The sequence below is a fragment of the Jaculus jaculus genome, chromosome 12, assembly GCF_020740685.1.
Source record: "Jaculus jaculus isolate mJacJac1 chromosome 12, mJacJac1.mat.Y.cur, whole genome shotgun sequence".
Classification (NCBI taxonomy): Eukaryota; Metazoa; Chordata; class Mammalia; order Rodentia; family Dipodidae; genus Jaculus; species Jaculus jaculus.
The window spans coordinates 26,899,031-26,921,986 of record NC_059113.1 but is presented as its reverse complement, the minus strand read 5'-3'; the positions used below and the strand labels follow the sequence as shown (position 1 = coordinate 26,921,986).

The following is a 22,956-nucleotide window of genomic DNA, read 5'->3' as shown; positions in this document are numbered from 1 at the left end:
TAAAAGGATATAAATAAATCATATGGAATCTTCCAATTTTGGACAATGGAACACTCAAGGAGCCATAGATCCTTGCTAGAAAATTTTCAGTGCCAGGGATGAGATACGTTCCAGTGAGTTGTTGGCCAGGGAGGTCCCTGATGTCCCCCAAAACATTATAGACCATTGCCACAGCCCTTGGTTTCCCACCAGGAATAGATGGTAAGACCCTATTGCTAAAGACTCCACATACTTGGGCTGCAAGGCCACTGAGAAATCCTGCTGGAACTGAGCTGATGTAGACCAGCTGACAGAAAGCTGGAAGAAGCCATTCTACATGCAGTTCAATGGTAAAAAGAGATACCGCCAGTGAAAATACTCAACAGTGGACACTGCAAGCCTTATAATTAACCAGCCAGGCCAAATGAGCCAACAGGTGCAATACTGGTATGTCTATCATGGTGGAAGCCAACTGCCCTCCAATTGGACTGCAGGCCCACTCCATGGGAGGGAATACATCTCTGACACTGAAAACTTAAAACAGGGAGAGTCATGAGCCCTAGGGGTGTAACATCTGCTAATGTCTGGAAATGTATATCCTATGCTTATCAAACTGCCCAGTAAGCACTTCTCTTAATATTCTTACCAATATATTAATGATACTCTCACTTTGGGTAGAGAATCTTCTCTTTTCAGATGGCAGTGACCTTGGGACAACTCAGAAGGTATCATGGTGCTGGAAAGAAGTGACTAGAGTACCAAGTAGCATGTCTATCACATCTTCCAAGGCTCATGGTCTAATGCGGAAGAGGTGGTGGAAAGAATGTAAGAGCCAAAGGAAAGGTAGGACTCCTTACAACGTGCTCCCTCCAGACATAAAATGGCCTGGATATCCATGACTTCATAGTGCCTGACACTACCTACACAAGACCATCATAAGAGGAGGAAAAGATGATGACATCAAAATAAAAGCGAGGTTGATTGAGGATGGGGAGGGAATATGATGGAGAATGGAAATTCAAAGGGGAAAATGGGGGGAGGGAGGATATTACCATGGGATATCTTTTATAATCATGAAAAATGTTAATAAAATTGAGAATAAAAATACCAAACTCCACAAAGCCTTAAAATAAACAGTGAATACACACCTCATAGTTATAACTACGACACAATGAACTCAACTCACCAGTCAAAAGACACAAGCTAAAAAGCTGGATCAGAAAAACAGACACACCCATTTGCTGTACAAAAGGAATATAACTTACTATTAAATACAGCCACCACCTTAGGATGAAAGTATGGAAAAAGATATTCCAAGCAAATGAAAATAAGAAACAAGCAGATCTAACTATATTAATATCAGACAAAATACACTGTAAACCAAAAACAATCAAAAGAGATAAAGAAGGCCACTTCATACTCATTAAGGAAACAATGTGACAAGATTACAATCATTTGAAAAAGCTAAAAAGAAACCTAGAAAAACAAACTATTCTACTAAAAAGTGAGGTGTATAAGAAATTATCAATTGCAGCAGAGAAGTAGGAGAGATCCAGAGCATCTTGAGTCCACAGAAGCAGGCAGCAGTGGTTCTAGCAGCAGCAGAACCAGGTCCGCATGGCCATAGCAGCAAAGCTCGGCCTGAGCCACAGGAAAAGCCAGGAAAGAGGATTATCCACTCACACCAGTACTCCTCGCAAACTCAAGAAAAATGAAGGGAGGATGCCAGGGACCAACAAAAGAGCACCTCATGAGGAAGAGGATCATGATCAGTAGGAGAACTTCAGCCACCATCCACAGCCTCCCCTCCTCCAGCACTGGTGCAAGTGCCAGCAAGCACCAGAGGCCTGAGGAAGGGAGCTCACCTGCACCTACAGCATAGGTGATCAAAGCCATGACCGAGTGACCCAGCCAACCTACCTGAGCCCACAGCACAGCAAAAAGTGACCCAAGCCAAGAGTGTAGTATAATTGAAACCAAAACCATCCTAAAAGATAACTGGGATTACCCCAGGTCAAGATACATTATATGCTAATTGCACATTCCATGTCAGGATAAATTATATGTTGAAATGGATGGCTTGTCAGATTTTCCATTCATAAATAAGCTATATTTTGGGCTTGTCACTTTTTGATTCCTGATTTATAGTGCCACTGTTTCCTCTTCTATCATTCATTAGGGAAAGGTATGACTTGGTCATAAACGTGACTTGGAACCCTCAACAGATCAGAAATCTTAGCCTCCTAGTTGACAGGATTAAGGGTGTGGAGAAACACACATCCTAAGGGATGGTGACTTTGTGAGAGGATCTGATTGTCATAATACCTACTCTTGCATAAATACTCTGCGCTGTTTTTCATTGAATGTGTACATTGTTTAGTTAAATTTTAGAATTGGCCTACATAACAGGCAAACACAATATCTAGGGTCAAATTTGTAGTTACTCTGAGAGTCTAAATGGCCATATCTAGCACCTTAAGCTCCTACCCAGAACATATATATAGCAACATATTGATTGGTACATCTAATAATATGGAAGATAACTAGAAAATTCAAGCATTAAATTAATCCAAGATGCAAAAATATGTACATTACAACACAAGAAACACAAAAAAATCAAGACAATATAAATCCACCAAAAAGTATTAAGGTATCAGAAATGACCTCCAGTGAGACTGATTTAGAAAACACCTAAGAAAAATTTCAAAATAAAGATTATAAAAATGTTCAAAGAAATCAAAGAGGACATCAAAGGAATGAAATAAGACACAGGATGCCAATTTAATAAAATGAGGAGGTTAAGAAGACATAAGTAAGGAAATATAAATAATAAAGAAAGACCATGGGCTGGAGAGATGGCTTAGCAGTTAAGCGCTTGCCTGTGAAGCCTAAGGACCCCGGTTCGAGGCTCGGTTCCCCAGGTCCCACGTTAGCCAGATGCACAAGGGGGCACACGCGTCTGGAGTTCACTTGCAGAGGCTGGAAGCCCTGGCGCGCCCATTCTCTCTCTCTCCCTCTATCTGTCTTTCTCTCTGTGTCTGTCACTCTCAAATAAATAAATTTTAAAAAAATTAAGAAAAAAAAGACGAGTCAGAATTACTAACAATGAGGAACATAGTTAATGAAATAAAATCTCTGCAGAAAATCTCACCAGTAGAATGGATGAAGGAGAGGACAGAATATGTAAACTAGAAGACCAGGTGGCAGATCTAATGCAGTCCAACAAAGAGAAAGACAAACTAATAGGAAAATATGAATGGGAATTTCAAGATATTCAGGACAGTATGAAAAGATCCAACATAAGAATTCAGGGTATAGTAAGAGGAGAAGAATTTCACTTCAAAGGCATAGTAGGCATTTTCAACAAAATCATAGAAGAAAACTTCCCCTAAATTGGGAAAGAGATGCCAATGCCGATACAGGAAACCTTTAGAACACCAAACAGACAAAACCTGGAAAGAACCTCTCCTCATTATATTGTAATTAAACTACCAAACACACAAACCAAAATAAATATATTGAAAGCAGTTAGAGATAAAAATCAAGTCACATACAAAGACAAGGCCATAGAATCACAGCAGATTACTCAACACAAGATGTAAAACCCAGGAGGGATTGCAATGATGTATCCCAAGTTCTGAAAGAAAACAACTATCAAATAAGGTTATTTTACCCTGGAAAGCAATCCATTCAAATAGACAGAGAAATAAGGACATTCCACAAAATAAGCAGGCTAAAGAATATTTGAAGACAAAGCCAGCTCTACAGAAAATACTTGAAAAGATGCTCCATGCTGAAGAGAAAGAAAGCACACTTATAAGGAACCTGGAAAAAACAAACCATACGCAAAGACTAGTTAATACAAGAAAGCAAAGGGAAAACTGAAAGAACTACAAAACAAAACAAAAAATGGCAAAAATAAATACACACCTTTCAATAATCACTCTTAATATCAATGGCCTCAATGCCCCAACAAAAAGACATAGGTTTACAGAGTGGGTTGAAAGGCATGATCCTTCATTTTATTACCTCCAAGAACCTCACCTTGGGGTTGGGGATTTAGCTCAGTGGATGAACACTTGCCTAGCAAGCGCAAGGCCCTGGGTTCGGTCCTCAGCACCGAAAAAAAAAAAAAAAAAAAGAACCTCACCTTTCTACAAAGGATGGACACTATCTTAGGGTGAAAGGATGGAAAACAGTATTTCAAGCAAATGGGCCTAGAAAACAAGCAGGGGTTGCTATCCAAATATCTGACAAGGTAGACTTCAATCCAACATTATTTAGGAAAGAAAAGGAAGATCACTTTATATTGATTAAAGACAAACTCTAACAAGAAGACATTACAATCTAAACATATATAACATGGGGGCTCCCAACTGCATCAAACAAATGCTACTAGAAATAAGGTCACAGATAACACCAAACACAGTTGTAGTGGGTGACTTCAACACCACACTCTCATCAATTGACAGATCATTTCAGCAAAAAATAAACAGAGAAGCATCTGTATTAAATGAAGTCATAGAACAAATGGACCAAACAGATATATACAGGACATTTCATCCAAATGCTGCAGACATTTACACATTCTATTCATCAGTACATGGAACATTCTCTAAAACAGACCATATTTAAAAGAAAACAGACCATATATTAGGATACAAAATAAATGTTAACAAATACAAGAAAACTGAAATAATTCCTTGCACTCTATCTGATCACAATGGGATCAAACCACAAATCAATAGCAAGAAAAGCTATAGAACATACAAAAAATCATGGAAACTAAATGATACACTACTAAATGATGAGTGGATCACTGAAGAAATCAAGAAGGAAATAAAAAATTAATAAAGTAAAATGATAATGAGAGCCCAACATATGAAAATCTTTGGGACACAATGAAGGCAGTCCTTAAAGGGAAATTTATAGTATTAAGTGCCTATATTAAGAAATTAGAGGGCTGGAGAGATGGCTTAGCGGTTAAGCGCTTGCCTGTGAAGCCTAAGGACCCTGGTTCGAGGCTCGGTTCCCCAGGTCCCACGTTAGCCAGATGCACAAGGGGGTGCATGCGTCTGGAGTTCGTTTGCAGAGGCTGGAAGCCCTGGCGCGCCCATTCTCTCTCTCCCTCTATCTGTATTTCTCTCTGTGTCTGTTGCTCTCAAATAAATTTAAAAAAAAAAAGAAAGAAAGAAATTAGAACGGTCACAGGTAAATAAGTTAATGTTTCACCTTAAATACTTGGGGAAAAAAGAACAAGGCAAAACAAAAATTAGTTGACAGGAAGAAATAATAAAGATTAGGGCAAAAATTAATGAAATGGAAACCAAAACAACAATCCATGAATCAATGAAACAAACAGTTGACTCTTACTTCCATATCTGCAGCCAAGCATATCAATCCATTGTAAATTTAACTTTGATGAAACTCCTGGGCTTGGGCAGAAGAATGCAGCCCTTATGCCAAAAGCCTAGTTCCAACAAACTTCTCTATAGTCTTTCCTTTCCCTCAGAAAGTCCATAAGCAAAGCCTCCAAATACAATTCTCTCTGCACTTAGTTTTTTTCAAATTCTTACCAGAATAGTCTATAAAACTTGTCTTACCACTCTGGAAAGGCACCTTCATTTGCAAGTACCAATTCCATACTTATTCCTCCAAAACAAAAGTTCCAGAAGACCAAATTCCACATGGTCAGATTGATCATGCAGCAACAACCCACTCTCTGGTACCAATTCTGTCATAGTCAGCTTCCTATTGCTGGGATAAACTTCCAAACCAGGCACAATTTATGGGAGGAAATGATTTATTTAAGCTTTATTTATTTATTTATTTATTTATGGAGAAGTTCCATAATGGAATGGAAGCTGCCTCCTTTACCAAATCCATGCAAAGAATGACCACCAGCAACACCACAATCAAGAATATTCCAGGAAGCCCAGAGAGAACTCAGACTGCTCTCTGTATACCTTATGTTGGAATTCAGATCTGCCCCCAGTAACACCTTGGGGTTTGACTCTAAGATCCACCTGCAGTGACATAAAACTGAATAAAACTGAATCTGTTGAGGGACATCCATTCAAACTACCACACTGACCAAGAAATCAGGTGAAAAGTCCCATTCACAATAATGTCAAAGAAGATATGTGTAGAGCCCAAGAAACAAGAAATGGGCCATGAGAAGAGAAAAAAGAGGCATGAAGGGGTGAGGTAGGGGACCAGCATAGAGCCCATGTTATATGAAAGTGGAAAGGGAGAACATTGAGGGTAGAAAATTTAGCAGGGATAGGGTCAGGGGGTAAGAAAGAAAAGGGAGTAGAGATGTAAAGAGAGAAAAATGCTATATTTCTCTACATTTCTTTATATCTAGCTTAGAGCAAAATAGAAGTCACTTCCTTGTAGGATCTCATAAAAGAGTAGAAGGAAACACTTGCTCCAGCATATGGAGATGGTAGGTGAACAGGAGGCTCTGTTGGTCTGAATGGCATTACCCCAGGCCTGCATTTTTGAACAAAATACTTAAGGACAGATAGGTGGGATACTGGGAGACTCCTGGTTACAGGCCTACCTCACACCCCCCATGTGCTTCCTATAACTGATCAACAGACCTGCTCACAAGTTCCTTTTCTTTTTTCTTCCCTATAATCTTCTAATAATAGAATGTCTCTACTTTAATGCCCCAAATTCCCCATTATGTTTAAAAATACTTTTATGGCTATAACTGTTAAATGTGAATAGTGATTTATGGTTTAACTCCCATCCTGTTTTTGCCATAAACATTCTATAGCTTTTTTCCAATAAAATCTGGTACTCCAAGCAGTTGGGGGCTGCTCTCAGGGGTCCCGCCCTCTGATGTGCAGCCTTACCACATGTCGGTTCACACCCAGCACCTTGTGAGTTAGTGGTCTTACTTGTGCGACACCAGACCCCACTACAAGGGAAGGCCATTCAAAACCAAGGAAGTATGGAAAAGCCATAAAGAAACATACTACTTTGAAAGCTAATTCAAAATAAAAGATTTTTTAAAAACTTTTATTTAGTCAGTTCCATGTTGTTAGAATGAACCTCCAAACAGACACAGTTTATGAAAGGAAGGGATTTATTTGAAGCTTACAGATCCAAGGGAAGTTCCACAATGGCTGAGAAGGCTGACCCCCTTTCATATATCCAAGCACAGAGACACCACCAAACAGACAGCACCACAATCAAGCACAAAACCAGAAGCAAACAGCAAGCAGCAGGGCCTCCACCAGAACTCAGACTGTTCTTTGGTCTATAATTCAGATCTTCCCCCAAATACATTTTAGGACTGGACCCCAGGATATATCCCCAGTGACCCATCTTCCAGCCACATGGCTGCAAATCTAGGTTACAAACTTTAATAAAACATCTAAGTCTATGGGAGGACATAGATTCAAACTACCACAAGGTTGAACCCTGTGTGGGTAATTAAAGCCAGGGGTGGGCTGCCTCCCTAAGAGTTATTTACCAGAGAGGCACATGAGGACCCCAAAAGCAAACAGCGTACTGGCATCATCCTTGGTTGCCTAGCAGAACTGCATGTTAAGACCCTACTGCTGAACACCACGTGTAGTGGTTGCAGGACATAGAGAATCCAGGTGGAGCTAAAGTGAAGCCCCTCCCTGCCGACCAACTGTCATAGTGCTGGAAGTGCTATGCAGGCTATGGGGGAGAAATATCAGTAATCTTACTCAGCTGGGGCCTAGCATGCTAAAGTGCTGACTTGATAGGCAAGATGTTTCCACTGACAAAATATTGTTATGTTAAAAAAATGTTATGAGGGTAACCACCTTCTTTCTGATTGTATTTGTGGACCTTCCACAGGAAGAAGTTCACACCTAGTCCCACGAGCCTGGGTCAAAAGCCCTAAGAGGGAAGCTATTACTGTCATTTTGATAAATGGACGTGATGTACCCATCAAGTTGCTATTTATGTATTTATGCCCAGAGATGAGTTCTGTTCTCTGCTTTGGTCAGAGAAGCTGCTTTTTACAATGAGTAATGGTTATTGCAGAGACTCATAACTAGTCAAAGTGCTGAGAAGTGACTGCTGAATGCTCAGACCTAAATGAGACAACTGTGTCACCACTTCCAAGGCTCAGGGAACATTGTGGAAGATGGTCTGCAAAGAGGGATAGACTGTGAAGGAACGTTGTCTTCTGGGCATAACACAGCTGGGGAGCTCATGTACTCAAACCAGCTATGATAGCCTGCACATGGCCTTGGCTCATCGTGATTCTGTCATAGATGGGGAAGGGGTTCCATGAGAAGCAGTTAATGGTTGCTGGAATTTTTAATGGGATATCCACATGGCTCTTTCACTGAAAACTATAGGTATACATTCTGTCATGAACTCGATCCCTTTATGAAAGCTCATTTGTGCTATAAGGTAATACACTTAAAACAAATAAATATGAAAAGTGAATATTTTTTAAACTTACATAGCCTTTGGATTCATTATGCAGATGATTTTGGAGCAGTGACATGACATTGGGTCATCATATGACATTCCCAGACTGAGGCCCAGCATTTGGGTAACAATAACTGACAAGCTCACCAAAGTCAAGCCCTTGGGAAACTACAACAAAAAAGAAATGCCAAAGGAAAGACATTTCATTGAATGATGGGAAAAGGTTTATCTAATAGTAATTTTTTTTATGTTCATATCAAACCCTTGAGAATAGGGAAACATGGTCCCCTGGGTAGAGCCCTGGAAGCTGAAGCTCTTCTTAGGGAAGTTTACTAAAATAAAAGCACATCAAGCAGGTCAAGCCAAGCTTGATCATAATTTATTCACTGAACACCTAACATGACTGTTAGGTTGCTACACAAAGGATCTACTTGATATTTTTAAAGTAAGTATTTCTTTTTTCATTTGTGACACCTGTATACATGTATTTAATGTGTTTTGATCTTACTACCCCAATTGCTTTCTCTTATCCATTTCCCCTCTCACTAACATCCTTCTTTGTCCCCACCAGATCCCATCTTCCTCTCATGCCTTTTTCTTTAGCCCACTGAGTCAAATTAGGGTTGCCTGAATGATTATGGGTTGAAGGTTATTTACTGGAGAATGAGCAACATACCCATGGCTTCAGCATTGATGAACCTGACTCCCCCATCCCAAAAACTGTTGATGAAGAGTTTTCACGAGACTTTTGGCTACATGAACTATATAGTCTCCAATTTACCTAATTTCTTTTTTTAATATTTTTATTTATTCATCTGCAAACAGAGAGAGATAGAGAGAAAAGAGACACACAGAGAGAGAATGGGCATGCCAAAGTCTCTAGCTACTGAAAATGAACCCCAAATGCATGTATCACTTTATATGGGTACTGGAGAATCAAGCCCAGGTCATTAGGCTTTGCAGACAAATGCCATAACCCCTGAGCCATTTCTCCAACACCCCTCTCCAGCTTTTTTATAAATAGCTCTTATATCCCTTTAATAGACTTCATGTGGTCTTCTTCCAGCTCATAAAGTGGCTACAGAACACTATTCAATAGTTTGCTCTGTGCTTCCTGCCGGACCCACTATTGACAAAGCAACTGGAATCAGAAAAAGACAAACCCTCTGAATGTCTATGGATAAGCTAGTTATGTACTGGCCTAGTGAACAGATAACTTTCTGCCAACAAGAAAGAGGACAGGGTTAATTCATAGTATACATTAACACCATAAATTCTTAGATAATTGCCAAAACATGGATAAGGCACCCATGGACACAAAGTTGTAAGAAAGATAATGATATTTTATTGCTAAGTATAATAAAGATTATGCAGTCAACTTAAAAATCACAGGCCACTGGGGACGATGTAGTTATCAGGACCTTGTTACAGATGCATCTACTGTGAATCCAAAAGAACACCAGAGACATTCTACCATCACCTTCCATTTCCAGAATGATGTTTGGAACAGATATACTAGCAAAATTGCTTCACTGGGGTGAGTCAACATAGCTTCTGGCAACTGGTACAGCTCCCTTTGTTTAATCCAACAGCAGCAAGCACAATCAGAAGCAGTCTGCCTTTACTGGAAGGCAACCAGGGCACACATCATCACCTTGCCTTGTCTGTGGCTCTGCTGCTGTCTGTGCTAATCGAGTCCAGAGTGACCTTTCTTATCCTTACAGCCCACAAAACACCATTCTGGCCCCACTGTCTTGGTGATAATATGCAGCAAGTAGCAAGTATTACCAAGTATTTAGTAGTAAGGTATGGGGCGCTGGAAAGTAGGAGATAAATTTGGCAACACTCAGTGACCTTTTCAGTAATGTAGAGTAGAGAAGTTCTTAGGGGCTCTAGAGTTGAGTGTGTCAGGACACTCTTTCTGATGTTATATACCAGTGTGTGACAAAATGGGAACTATATGTTTGATGTCCTTATTTGGATATTAGCAACAACATAGGACTTATTTAGATAAGGTGCTCAGAAACAATTTACTCCATAAAGAGTGCCTAGATTGATACTTGTCCCTGCAAGATAAAAATGTGACAATAAGGCATGAAGTAATTTTGAGCCAAATGTCTCATCATGAAGTATACATAACCTGATCCACAAACCATAAAGCTGGATTTTTATAGAAACATCAATTTAGAGAAAATAAATAGACACCCCCCTCCAAAGCTGCTGTCTCTCCCACAACCCAATTTCTCTTCTGACACTGAATTGACAACTTTATTAAGACAGGAAGACTCATGAACCTTATTTATGACTGGATGAGCAAGACATGCTGGCAGCAACCATAAGAGGACATCACAGCCTTGCTGAAGGCCAGGTGGAAACCAGGTGCCACAGCAAACACCTGGCCTCTGTAACTCCAGCTAGGTAGGAGGATGCAGCAGGATGTCGAATTCAAGTCCAGATTGGGCAAAGGTTTAGGTAGCACCTTTGGTTGCTAATGTGGCTTAAAAGGAGAGTTGGCCTGAGAGTATAGATTCATGGGCAGTTAATAAATGTTTGGCAGACTTGTCAAATCTTGGAAACATTTACTAGTAGCAAGAAATTCTCAAAGATTATTACATGTTCCTTAAATTTTTCTGTATGTACGTAACAAATTTGACATGGTTAACTTTTTTTTTTAATTTTTTTTTTTGTTTTTTGTTTATTTATTTGAGAGCGACAGACCTAGAGAGAAAGACAGATAGAGGGAGAGAGAGAGAATGGGCGCGCCAGGGCTTCCAGCCACTGCAAACGAACTCCAGACGCGTGCACCCCCTTGTGCATCTGGCTAACGTGGGACCTGGGGAAACGAGCCTTGAACCGGGGTCCTTAGGCTTCACAGGCAAGCGCTTAACCGCTAAGCCATCTCTGCAGCCCAGACATGGTTAACTTTTTAAATATGTACTACATAAATGTGATTCAGAAAGTATTGCTCAGAGAGCTATATGATCTCAAAGCATGTGATTTTACTATTGTTAGTGTAATTCATTTATAATCACTTAAATATTTAAATACTCATAAAACTTTTAAAAATATATTTGAGAAGTTAAAACATTTTTAAAGTTTATTTATTTAATTTTATTTGAGAGAGAAAGAGAAATGAGCATGTCAGGGTCTTATTGCCACTTCATATAAACTCCAGAATCATGTACCACTTTGCATGTCTGGCTTTATGTGGGTACTGCTCTTAACTACTGAGGCAGGCCCAGAAATTGAAACATTTTAAAGGATGATTATTGCAAATTGTGTTTCTTTTGATTTTGAAAGGGTCTTTTTCTTTTTTCTTTAGGTAGGGTCTCACTCTAGCCAGGCTGATCTGGAATTCACTATGTAGTCTCAAGGTGGCCTCAAACTCATGGCGATCCTCGTACTTCTGCCTCCCGAATGCTGGGATTAAGGTTATGTACCACCATGCCCAGCTTGATTTTGAAAGTATTTTACAGCAATATTTATCAAATTTTATGTCTGCAAACAAGAATTTATTTGGCATACAAACTTCCTTATAGATAATTCTTCAGGATTCAGTATTCTATTTGAGGAAAAAGCCTATATTAAAAAACTATTTATTTCTTTTCACACAAGTGGGGGAAGGGAACATCAGGGCCTCTTCTACTGCAAAGGAATATCCGATGTTTGCACCACTTTCCTGACTGACTTACATGGTGGCTTGACTTGAGCCCAGGTCAGCAGGCCTTACAAATAAGGATCATTATCCACTGAGCCATCTTCCTAGCTCCCATAAATTTGTATTTATAATATTTTAATTTTAATTTACCTTCCAAATATGCTCAAAAACAGATAAGACGTTACTCATTTTAAATAAGCCTTCCATTTATTTCAATTTTTTTATAGTTAGGAGAAAAAATTGAAATTTATAAATGCAAACTATATAAAGTATGTGCTGTCATGTTAATAACACTTAAATGTTTTAATGTTTTTTAAAAGTTAAAATCACTACCTACCATTATAATTCCTGCAGAGTAACGGGTTACACACATCTTCCCAGGAAATGCAGCTCCCACATAATCTGGATAATCACTGTAACTAAGCATACAGACATCAATTTATCATTAATTTTATGGAACATCTTAAATGTGAAAAAATCTCTGTTAATTTAAGTCTCTAATTCATGAGATTCTAGGGTTGAAGTAAATTGAGGTCCAATGGTCAAATATGTCCTTGATTTTTTTCAGATTCTAAATTGAACTAAATACTCTTGATTTTAAACAGATTCAAGAGAGCTCACCTTTCCATGGGCTTACTTCTCTCACCACCTTGGGTTAATGATAGCATATTTGCTTGTCAAACAATATGATCAAAGACATTTTCTTGAGCAGAGATTGGGGGATGGTTCAATACTAAAGACATTTGCTTGAAAAGCCTGTCTTCCCAGGTTCAGTTCCTCAGTACCACATAAAGCCAGATGTACAAACTGGCACATACATCTGGAATTTATAGCAACAAGAGGTTCTGGTATGCTCATTCATTCTTTCCCACCCCCCCTGCAAATAAATAAAAATATTTTTAAAAACATTTTCTTAAATGACAATGACAAAAATTAATTCATAGATCAAAACAAGTCACTTTTACATAAGAAAATCTAACAGTTTCTTAGAAAAATGACTTTTTTCCTCCACTATTAATAAGTATGGAGTAAAAGTCCATATAAATGGTCATAAGGTGAGAACACCGTTCTAAACTTTTCATGAATTGTCCCATAGGATGCAAAGCAAACCACTAAGATTTTTAAAAGTTTAAAAAAGGAACACTTCTAGTTTTTTTAATTGATTAAGATAAAGACAGACTTCCGGTTAAGAGGGCAATGTAGGAACCATGCCAAAGCAGCCTAGGGGAGAAAGAGCCAACAAAAAGCAGCAAAATACACTCTTCTACTAAAAAGTGATTACCAATGGCAGCAGAGAAGTAGGAGAGATCCAGAGCATCCAGAGACCACATAGGCAGACAGAAGTGGCTCCAGCAACAGCGGCACCAGGTCTGTGAGGCCACAGCCGCCAGGCTTGGCTTGAGCTGCAGGGAAAGCCAGGTGAGGGGATTTTCCACTCACACCAGAGCTTTTCCCAAACTTAAGAAACATGGAGAGCTGCAGTGAACAATGGAGGAGCATATCACAAAGTAGAGGATCATGTGGACCAGAGGGAGAACTAAAACCACCATTGACAGCCTTCCCTCCCCCACCACCAGTGCAAGTGCCAGCAAGCACCAGAGACCAGCAGAAGGGAGATCACATCACCCAGCACCAGAGACCAGAGCAGCAATCCAATGACCCAGCCAGCCTACTTGAACCCACATTGCACCAAAGAGGGACCCAAGCAGGAGCGCAGCATAACTGAGACCGAAATCATCCCAAAAGGTAACTGGGATTACACCAGGTCAGTACCGCCAAATAAACCTGGTATATAGGTGCTAATTGTACCTTCCATATGTTAAATCCGATGGATGGTCAGATTTGCCATTCTTAAATAAGCTATATTTTGGCCTAGTTATTTGTTTCTTCTTGATTTATACTGGCTTTGTTTCCTGTTCTGTTATACATTAGGAAAGGGTCTTGCTTGGTCACAAGCTGACTTGGAACCCTCTACAGACCAGAAATCTTAACCTCCTTGTTGTCAGGATTAAGGGTGTGGAGCACTACACACCCTAAGGGACAATTAGAGGATCTGGTTGTCATAATACCTACTCTTGCATAAATACTTTGTACTGTTTTTCATTGAAACTGTGCATTGTTTAGTTAGATTTTAGAATCTACCTGTATTTTGTTCCACTCAGGCTACTTGAATACTCTCATAGCAGGCAAACCCAACACATAGAGTCATTTTTGTAGATACTCTGAGAGTCTTGAAAGCCACACCTAGTGCTTAAGTTCCTATCCTGAAGAAATATAACATCAGATTGATTGATACATCTAATAATACTGCAGCTAACTAAAAATCCAAGCATTAAATTGATCCAAGATGCAAAAATATATACATTATAACACAAGAAACAAAATCAAGAATATGAACCCACCAAGAAGTATTAATGCATCAAAAATGACCTCCAGTGAGAATGAGTTAGAGGAAATGCCTGAGAAATATTTCAAAAGAATAATTATAAATATGCTCAAAGAAGTCCAAATGGATTAAAGACCTTAATGTCAGACCTGAAACTGCTAGAGGAAACCCTTCAACATATTGGTCTTGGCAAAGACTTTCTGAATATAACCCCAATTGCTCAGGCAACAAAACTACAGATTAACCACTGGGACCTCATGAAAATTACAAAGATTTTGTACAACAAAGGTCACTGTGAATAAATCAAAGATTCAACCTACAGAATGGAAAAAATCTTGGCCAGCTATACATCTGATAGAGGATTAATATCTAGGATATACAAGGAACTCAAAAACTTAAATAATAAGAAATCAAACAAAACAATTAAAAATAGGCTATGGAGCTGAATAGAGAGTTCTCGAAAGAAGAAATACAGATGGCATATAAGCATCTAAAAAAGAATTCTACATCCCTAGTCATCATGAAAATGCAGATTAAAACTATGTTGAAATTCCATCTCACTCCTGTCAGCTTGGCCACCATCATGAAAACAAATGACCATAAATGCTGGTGAGGGTGTAGAATAAGAGGAGCCCTTCTACACTGTTGGTGGGAATGTAATCTGGTCCAGCCATTGTGGAAATCAGTGTGGAAGTTCCTGAGACAGCTGAAAATAGATCTACCATATGACCCAGCTATAGCACTCCTAGACATATATGCTAAGACTCGTCACATTATCTTAGAAGTTTGTGCTCAACCATGTTTATTGCTGCTCAATTCACAATAACTGAGAAATGGAACCAGTCTAGTTGTCCCTCAACTGATGAGTGGATAATGAAGATGCGGCACATTTATACAATGGAGTTCTACTCAATGGTACAGAAAAATGAAGTTTGCAGGGAAATGGAAGGATCTGGAAAGGATTATACTAAGTGAGGTAACCCTGGCCCAGAAAGCCAAACATTGCATGTTCTATCTCATATATGGATACTAGCTACAGATGATTGGACTTCTGTGTGAGTAGGAAGAAAACTCAGTAGCAAAGGCCAGTAAACTAGAAAAGAGATATAAAAGGAAGAGAAAGGAAGGGAGGGGGGTACTTAATAGGATGGTATTGTATATATGTAAGTAGAAGAATAGGTTAATGGGGGTGAAAAGGCCCAAAGTGAGGTCAGGGGAAAAGATTGAGTAAAGGAAAGGTGGAAGGAGGGCAAGCCAGGCCAAATGAGCCAATGGGTGCAACAGTGATACATCTCTCATGGTGGAAACCAACTGCCCTCTAATTGCACTGGAGGCCCACTCCATGGGAAGGAATACATCACTGACACTGAAAACTTAAAACAGGGGTAGTCATGAGCCCTAGGGATGTAACAGCTGCTGCTGTCTGGCTAAAGGTATATACTATGCTTATCAAACTGCCCAGTAAGCACTTCTCTTGAAGTTCATATCCTTGTATTAATGATACTCTCACTTTTGGTAGAGAATCTTCTCTTTTCAGAGGAAGTGACCTTGGGACGACTCAGAGGCAACATGGTGCTGGAAAGAAGTGACAGGAGTGCCCAGTACTGTAATATCTCTATCACACCTTCAAAGGCTCAGGGCCTAATGCAGAAGATGTGGTGGAAAGAATGTAAGAACCAAAGGAAGGGTAGGACTCCTTACAATGTGCTCCCCCCAGACACAAAATGGCTTGGATACCCATGACCTCACCATGCCTCACACTACCTACACAAGACCATCATAAGAGGAGGAAAATATCAGGACATCAAAATAAAAGAGAGACTGATTGAGATGGGGAGGGGATATGATGAAGAATGGAGTTTCAAAGGGGATGTAGGGAGAGGGAGGATATTACCATGGGATATGTTATATAATCATGGAAGTTGTTAATAAAAAAATTTGAAATACAAAAGAAAGACACATAGGAGCTGGAGATATAGCCTATCCATTAAGGTGCTTGCCTGTGAAACATAAGGACCCAAGTTTGATTCCCCAGTATTCACATAAGCCAGATGCACAAGGTGGAGGCCCTGGCATGCCCATTCTCTCTCCCTCTCTCTTTCTCTCTCTCTCTCCTCTTCCATATAAATAAATAAATTTTTTAAAAGACACAAATTTTAAAAAGTGTTTTAGCACTGTATTGACAGTTTGGCATAGAAAGCTTTATCTTTGCTGTATAAAATATTTTATTAAATGTTTGAAATAAAACAAACCACTAAAATAAATATTTTACCAACATCACTTATAATAATTTAAGTATTAGTGACATCAATGAGATAGATAACAAGAGGTGGTTAGTGTACTTCACACCAGAAAAAAACAAAAAGGAAAACAGCAGCTTGCTCTGGTAGAGTGTTTATGAGCATGGGATTTAGAAAAATAAGGTAGAGATATTGCAGAGACACACACACACAATGCTTCATAAAGAGAGCTGAGTGTCAAGCATCTGTTCTCTGATCTCTCCAGTCAAAGTCAGCTGTGATCCAAGATAGACTTTGTTCAACAGACTAAAAGCAATCCCAGAGACATCCGAAGAAGCCTCAGTCAGTCTCTGGGGGAAGGAGAAAGCTGTGCCTCAGGATATTTCTACTCATCCTGGGGCTCTTACAATCTTCCCAGCCCCTCTTCCACAACAATCTCCAAGCCTTGGCAGGTCTGATAGCTTTTTGGTTTAGTGTTGAGTTCTTCACTTCTATGTGTTTTGATTTACCATAGTGTCTGTCACCATTTCCCTGAAGCTGGTTGTCACCATAGGATTGGGAGCAATACTCATATCACTACTCCCTCCTGGGCCCCAGCAAATGTGGGAGAGGTGGCACATCTGTGGTGAATAGTTAGTTATCTTTTCTTGTTATATTAAGGGATCTTGGATCTCTACTATTTTCTACCTATAAAATAGTTTCTTCTACTGAAAGAGAAAGAGAAAGAGAACCTTTGATTAAGGGGTATGCATAGAAATTAGAGAGATGTTTTGATGTATATGCTCGCTCTACTTCTCCAGAGAGCAATGGGGTTTCTCTCTGGAGGTTGTGAGTTTTCTGGCCATGGACTTCTTCCTTGGTTCCCAATACCAGTTGTTAGTTCCCTCTCACTGAGTAGGCTTCATGTCCAATCAGAGGGCAGTGGGTTACCCATAAAGGCTATGTGCCACTATTGCGCAGGTGTGTCCTCCTTTTCTGGCTAGTTCATTACATAACTTGCAGGGTCTTCTGCTTATTCGCACTGCTGGCGACCATTCTCACCCAGTAGGTCCCATAGCACGCTCTAGTGCCACGAGGGTCGCCAGGAAAGGACTGGCTTCCACCTCGGTTTCTACATAGCCTCTCCACATTCTGAGACAGCAGCCTGGGGTGTATTCAACAACAGGGTCTTACTTTTTAGTTCTACCAAGTAACCAGGTGCTTTGGCAATGGTCTGTGTTGTTTGGGATGCTATAGGTCTCCTTCAACAACTGCTCACTATGGGAAGTAACCTCGTTCTGATAATGCTTTTAAAGAAACTCAATGAAATACAAAATTAGAAAAAAAAATTCCTTACATGAATTAGAAATTCAGTAGGTTGATTATAAAACAGGAATCTTGGAGGTAACAAACTCAATAAATAAAATAAAAGTATAACTGAGAGCCTCTACAACTGACTAGATCTAATTGCCAATGAATAAATTCTAAACTTGAAATCAAATCATGTGATGTAACAAATTAATCAATCAAATAAAAGCAAAAAAATAGTAAGAAGAAAGAAGATGCAGAAAAGAAGATGAAACATTAGAAACTTCTCCAGTGAAACCCAGGGAAAGTATAATAAACAATATAATAAACAACAAGCTCTTTTCTTGCAAGAGGCAAGGTCTGTAAGTGAACAGATTAAGCCAGGTGAGATCATCAAGGTGAAGCTGGTGAGAGCTGCTGTGAATCAGGCCAAATCCACATGCCCAGCCAAATAAGGTGGTACCAGCAGTGAAGAGCTTCTCCTCCCAGGCTGACCCTGCCAGCCCAAGCTATGGAAGCCACCTGGAAGAGCTTCTCCATACACATTGAGGATCTCCAGAATCAGAGGAAGCTGAAGCAGAGGATGTAAGAACCACCGGGCCACATCCACTCCCCACACAGCAGCACCACAGAACAAACACAGACTGCAGCTGGAGTCAGTGCTGCCACCTGCATGTTCCCCACACATAACATAGCCAAGCCTACCCATGAGTGCACCACGGAAAGGACTGACTCTCCACTCAACCCAGCATAGGTGGGCTAGAAACAAACTCCACAAAGTGACTGTTCTGAATTCCACTGAGATAGTCCAGACCCTAAGTCTGGTGTTACAGATTTGAGCTGGATGTAAATTGTACCTCCCTTATCAGTACAACTGGCCAGGTGAAACATCACAGAGAGGCAAAGAATTATAAACCCATCCCACAAGGAAGAAAGACTTATAAATGCAGTATTTTTCTTCTTTTATATATGTACATTTAGCATGTTTTCAATCTTTATTATTTGCTTGATATAGTTCTTTTGTCAGTTTTAGTTTTTTATTTTTTATGACTATCCTTTCAGTTGTCACAAAATAATCTTGACTCTTCCGTGTGTGTGTGTGTGTGTGTGTGTGTGTGTGTGTGTGTGTGTAGAGAGAGAAAGAGAGAGATAGTTAGTTTTTCTTTTGTCTGCAAACTGCTCATTGTGTTTTAGGATCATTCTGAATGGCACTCTACAATACCCTTCTTCATGTTCACAATTCATATACCTTTCCTTTCATCACAGCTTTTTCCTCTCTGTCTCTTCTTTTTCCCTGCTTTTTATACTGCATAAGTACAACCTTACATAGCCCTACTACATTAATGCTTCTCCAAACTTTGCTGAGAGAAACTTCTCCATTTGATGGAGACTGCTGCAGAGACACAAAACTGGTCAAAGTGCTGGGGATAAGGGACTAGTGAATGCTCCATCCTAAATGGGACAAGCATATCACCACCCCCCATTCAAGACTCAGAGAACATAACAGAAGACGGATACAAAAGGATGTAAGAGCCAGAAGATGGGGAAGAGCCCTGTAGAATGCCACCTTCCAGATTACCTACACAAGACCTGAACAAGAATGATACCACTGATGTTCTGTTGTGGACAGAAATGGGCCTAACCCCCTGCCTGTCCCACAGGCATTCATGGCAATCAAAGGGTGTTGAGAGAGGAGCAGCTGTCTTCTTCTCTGGTGTAGACACTGGTAACTGGTTCGTGCTCCCATAAGTAACCCCTCACTCATGCTCATGCAAGTGACCCGAATTAAACTCAGAGGGCCACCAAAAAATCATATTAAAATGTGGACTAGCTGGGGAAAGGGAGATATTTATTCCTGAATATGAGAATGGAAAAAGCAGAGAAAATTTTGACTCCACATGTTCCCATTTTCATCTCTGCAGATACCATGTAAGCCAGACGCACAAGGTGACACATGTGCAATGTTATGCATGCACACAATTGCAGTGGCTGGAGGCCCTGATGTGCCAGTTCTCTCTCCTCTGTCTCTCTTTCTCCCACTCTCTTTCATATAAAAAGAATTAACATAAAAATCTGAGGGCTGGAGAGATGGCTTAGTGGTTAAGGTGCTTGCCTGCGCAGCCTAAGGACTTAGGTTCAACTCTGCAGATTGCATGTTAGCCAGACTCACAAGGTAAGGCAAGCACAAGGTCACACATGCCCACTAGGTGGCACAAGCATCTAGAGTTCAATTGCAGTGTCTGAGGCCTTGGCATGCCAATTCTCTTGCTCTCTCTCTCTCTCTCTTATTTCTATCTCACATGTGCTCACTCTAAAAAAAAAAAGTAAGTTTGAGTACCTGAAAAATAGAACAAATGATTTAAGGAGTTTTGCACTGGAAATGAAAGGACAACATAAAATCAGTACTGGAGGAGTAGGGTCATTGCTGCTAGAACCCTGACTATATGGCTTTAGGCCCTTTGGTACTGATTTGTGGAATGAATCTGGAAGGATTTGAAACTTGGCTAAGAATCACCTTGTAGTGCTGTAAGTAGAATTTGGTAGACCATTTTGGTCAGTTGGATGACCTAAATGAAAAAAGAACTGTGGACTGTCAGGCTTGGTTTATCAGGGGAAGAAAAGAGCTTTGTTCAGACTAGGCTAGAAGCACCTTGTGTAAGAGGCTCACTGTGCTTGGCCCATGTTCTGAGAACTTGAGCAGGACTGAAGGTGGAAGAAAAGGACTCGCATGAGTTGTTGTGGGTCTTCATGCCACACATCGAGATGTGGGACTTCATGTTTTCCCTCTTTGTTGTAATTCTTGCATTGGTTCAATTTTTCCTGCTATGCTCAATGTCATCTTTTGCAATTTGAATGTTTACTCTGTGCAAACATCATGTGTTTTTTGTTTAACAGGCTCATAGTTCAGAGACCTTGAACTATGGGGATGTTTGAAGAGTATTGGGATTGATAAAAACTATGGGGATTTTTAAAGTTGGGCTGAATGTGTTTTCCATCGAGGTGGTCGTGAGTTTAAGGAAGCTAGGGGTGGAGTATGGTGGTTAAAATCAAAAGTTCCTCACAAACTTGTGTGTTCTGAAGGCTTGGTCACCAGCTGGTGACAACTGGGTGGTGGAACCTTGCTGGAGGATGTGTGTTCTGGAGGGTGGGTTTATGGTCAGCTTCCCTTTGCCAGAGTTAGGCTCTCTCTCCTGCTGCTATTTTCTACCTGTTCTGGCAGAATGTGATGCCCAGCTTCTATTCATGTCACACTTTTCTCTGTCATCATGAAGCTTCCCCTAGAGAGTAAGCCAAAATAAACCCTCTCTTCCCATAAGCTGCTTTTGGGGGTGTTATGTCCCAGCAACAAGAAGTTAACCACAACAGGAGTCCTGTACTAAAAGGATGATGGTAACTACCATCAATCATGAAAACATGCAGAAGCACAAAACTCACTAGAGGAGAGGATACACAAAAGAGAAACAAACAAAAATAAAATTGTGTTGCTACAAATGACTGCTGACTTACAAAGATGAACAACAGGGAAATAAAACAGAAAGACTTCTATAAGGCAACCAGGAAAAAAATAACAAAATGTCAGAAAGTTTTTTTTAAATATAACCATCTTCAAAATTAAAAAAAAAAAAAAAACTAAATTCCTCAATTAAAGACACATCCTAGCCAAGTATGGTGGCTCACACTTTGAGTCACAGTGCTTGGAAGGCTGAAGTAGGAGGGTTCCCACAGTTTGAGAGCAGCTTGGGGCTATAGAGTGAGTTCTTCCAGGTCAGCCTTGACTAGAGTAAACACCCTACCTCACAAAACAAAGATGCATACTAGCTGAATAGATTTTGTTGTTGTTTGTTGTTATGCATTAGCACCCTTCTCTTCCAGTTTGAAAAACTCCCATGACTTGATGGTGAGTCATCCGGGTCCAATGAACTCCTTGAGCTTCCATTTGTACAAAAAAGTTTTAGTTTCTCTCTTCCCTTGCCCTCACTTCCCCTCTTCCTCTCCCTCCCCTCAATCACACTCTCTTCATGTCTGCTACAAAGGTCTTGGTTGGCAGTATTTTTCCTTTGCTCTTTAATCTGTCATCTCAGTCTCTACTAGTCTAAGGATTTTCTGTTGAGTATTTTATTGTATTTATTTATTTATTCAGGTTGGCTAGAATTCCCTTACTTTTGATTTCCCTTTGTTGCTTTCAGGGCCCTCAAAGATCCTATCACAGTGTTTTCTTACAAGTTTTATAGTTAAAAATTGTATTTATGCCTACCACTTAGTTAATAATAATTACTACTATATACACTTTGCTATTGGAGGAGAGCCATATTTTTGCAGATAAACAACCAAGAATTCAGTACCACTTGTTGAAAGGAAGTACAGTTTACATTTGACTTTATATGTGTGAACCTTGCTCTGTCCTATCTTCTCAACACCACACTGCTCTGATTTCTATAGCTTCATAAAATCTGATAATGGCTTTGGCTACTCCAAGTGCTTCTTTTCCATATAAAACCTAGAATTAGCTTTTCAGTAACTGTAGACTAGATGGCTGGGTTGTTGACTGGAGAGTGTGCAAGGTCTCTCCCTCACAAAGCAGCCTCTCTCCTCTCCCCGCAAAACCCACTCCTGGACCCCTTACTTGCTCTCTTTCTAGATCTCTTGATACTGGTATGTGTACCTCATTTTACCTCCCCCTGCTCCCTTTCTCTCTCTGTCTCTCTCTCTCTTTCTCTCTGTCTTTCTATGTCTGGTGCATGCATTCCCTTTATCTCCCTTCTCTTCTTTCTCTCTCCATTTTCCAATCTCTCACCCACTTCTACCTATCTACTATGACAATAAAGTTTTAGATCCAAAAAACTGTCCATCTTTGACTTCCATTGCAAATCCCAAAACCTAATGCTTTATATTTAAGTATCTTTTATATTTTGTGCTACTAAATATGGCATTTTAAATTTGGTTTTTTAATGCTTTATTGTTAAAATATAAAAATGAAT

General features: G+C 39.9%; 1 protein-coding gene across 1 annotated transcript in view; it reads right to left on the bottom strand.

Moving 5' to 3' along the window:
• LOC101600783 (disintegrin and metalloproteinase domain-containing protein 32) overlaps positions 1 to 22,956 on the bottom strand; it is a 117,432-nt gene that overhangs the window by 64,752 nt on the left and 29,724 nt on the right. Inside the window, exons 10-11 of the mRNA XM_045130575.1 lie at positions 12,402 to 12,483; positions 8,438 to 8,574 (exon numbers count right to left, since the gene is read on the bottom strand). Coding sequence (XP_044986510.1) covers positions 8,438 to 8,574; positions 12,402 to 12,483 — 219 coding nt within the window. The remainder of the gene's footprint in view (positions 1 to 8,437; positions 8,575 to 12,401; positions 12,484 to 22,956) is intronic.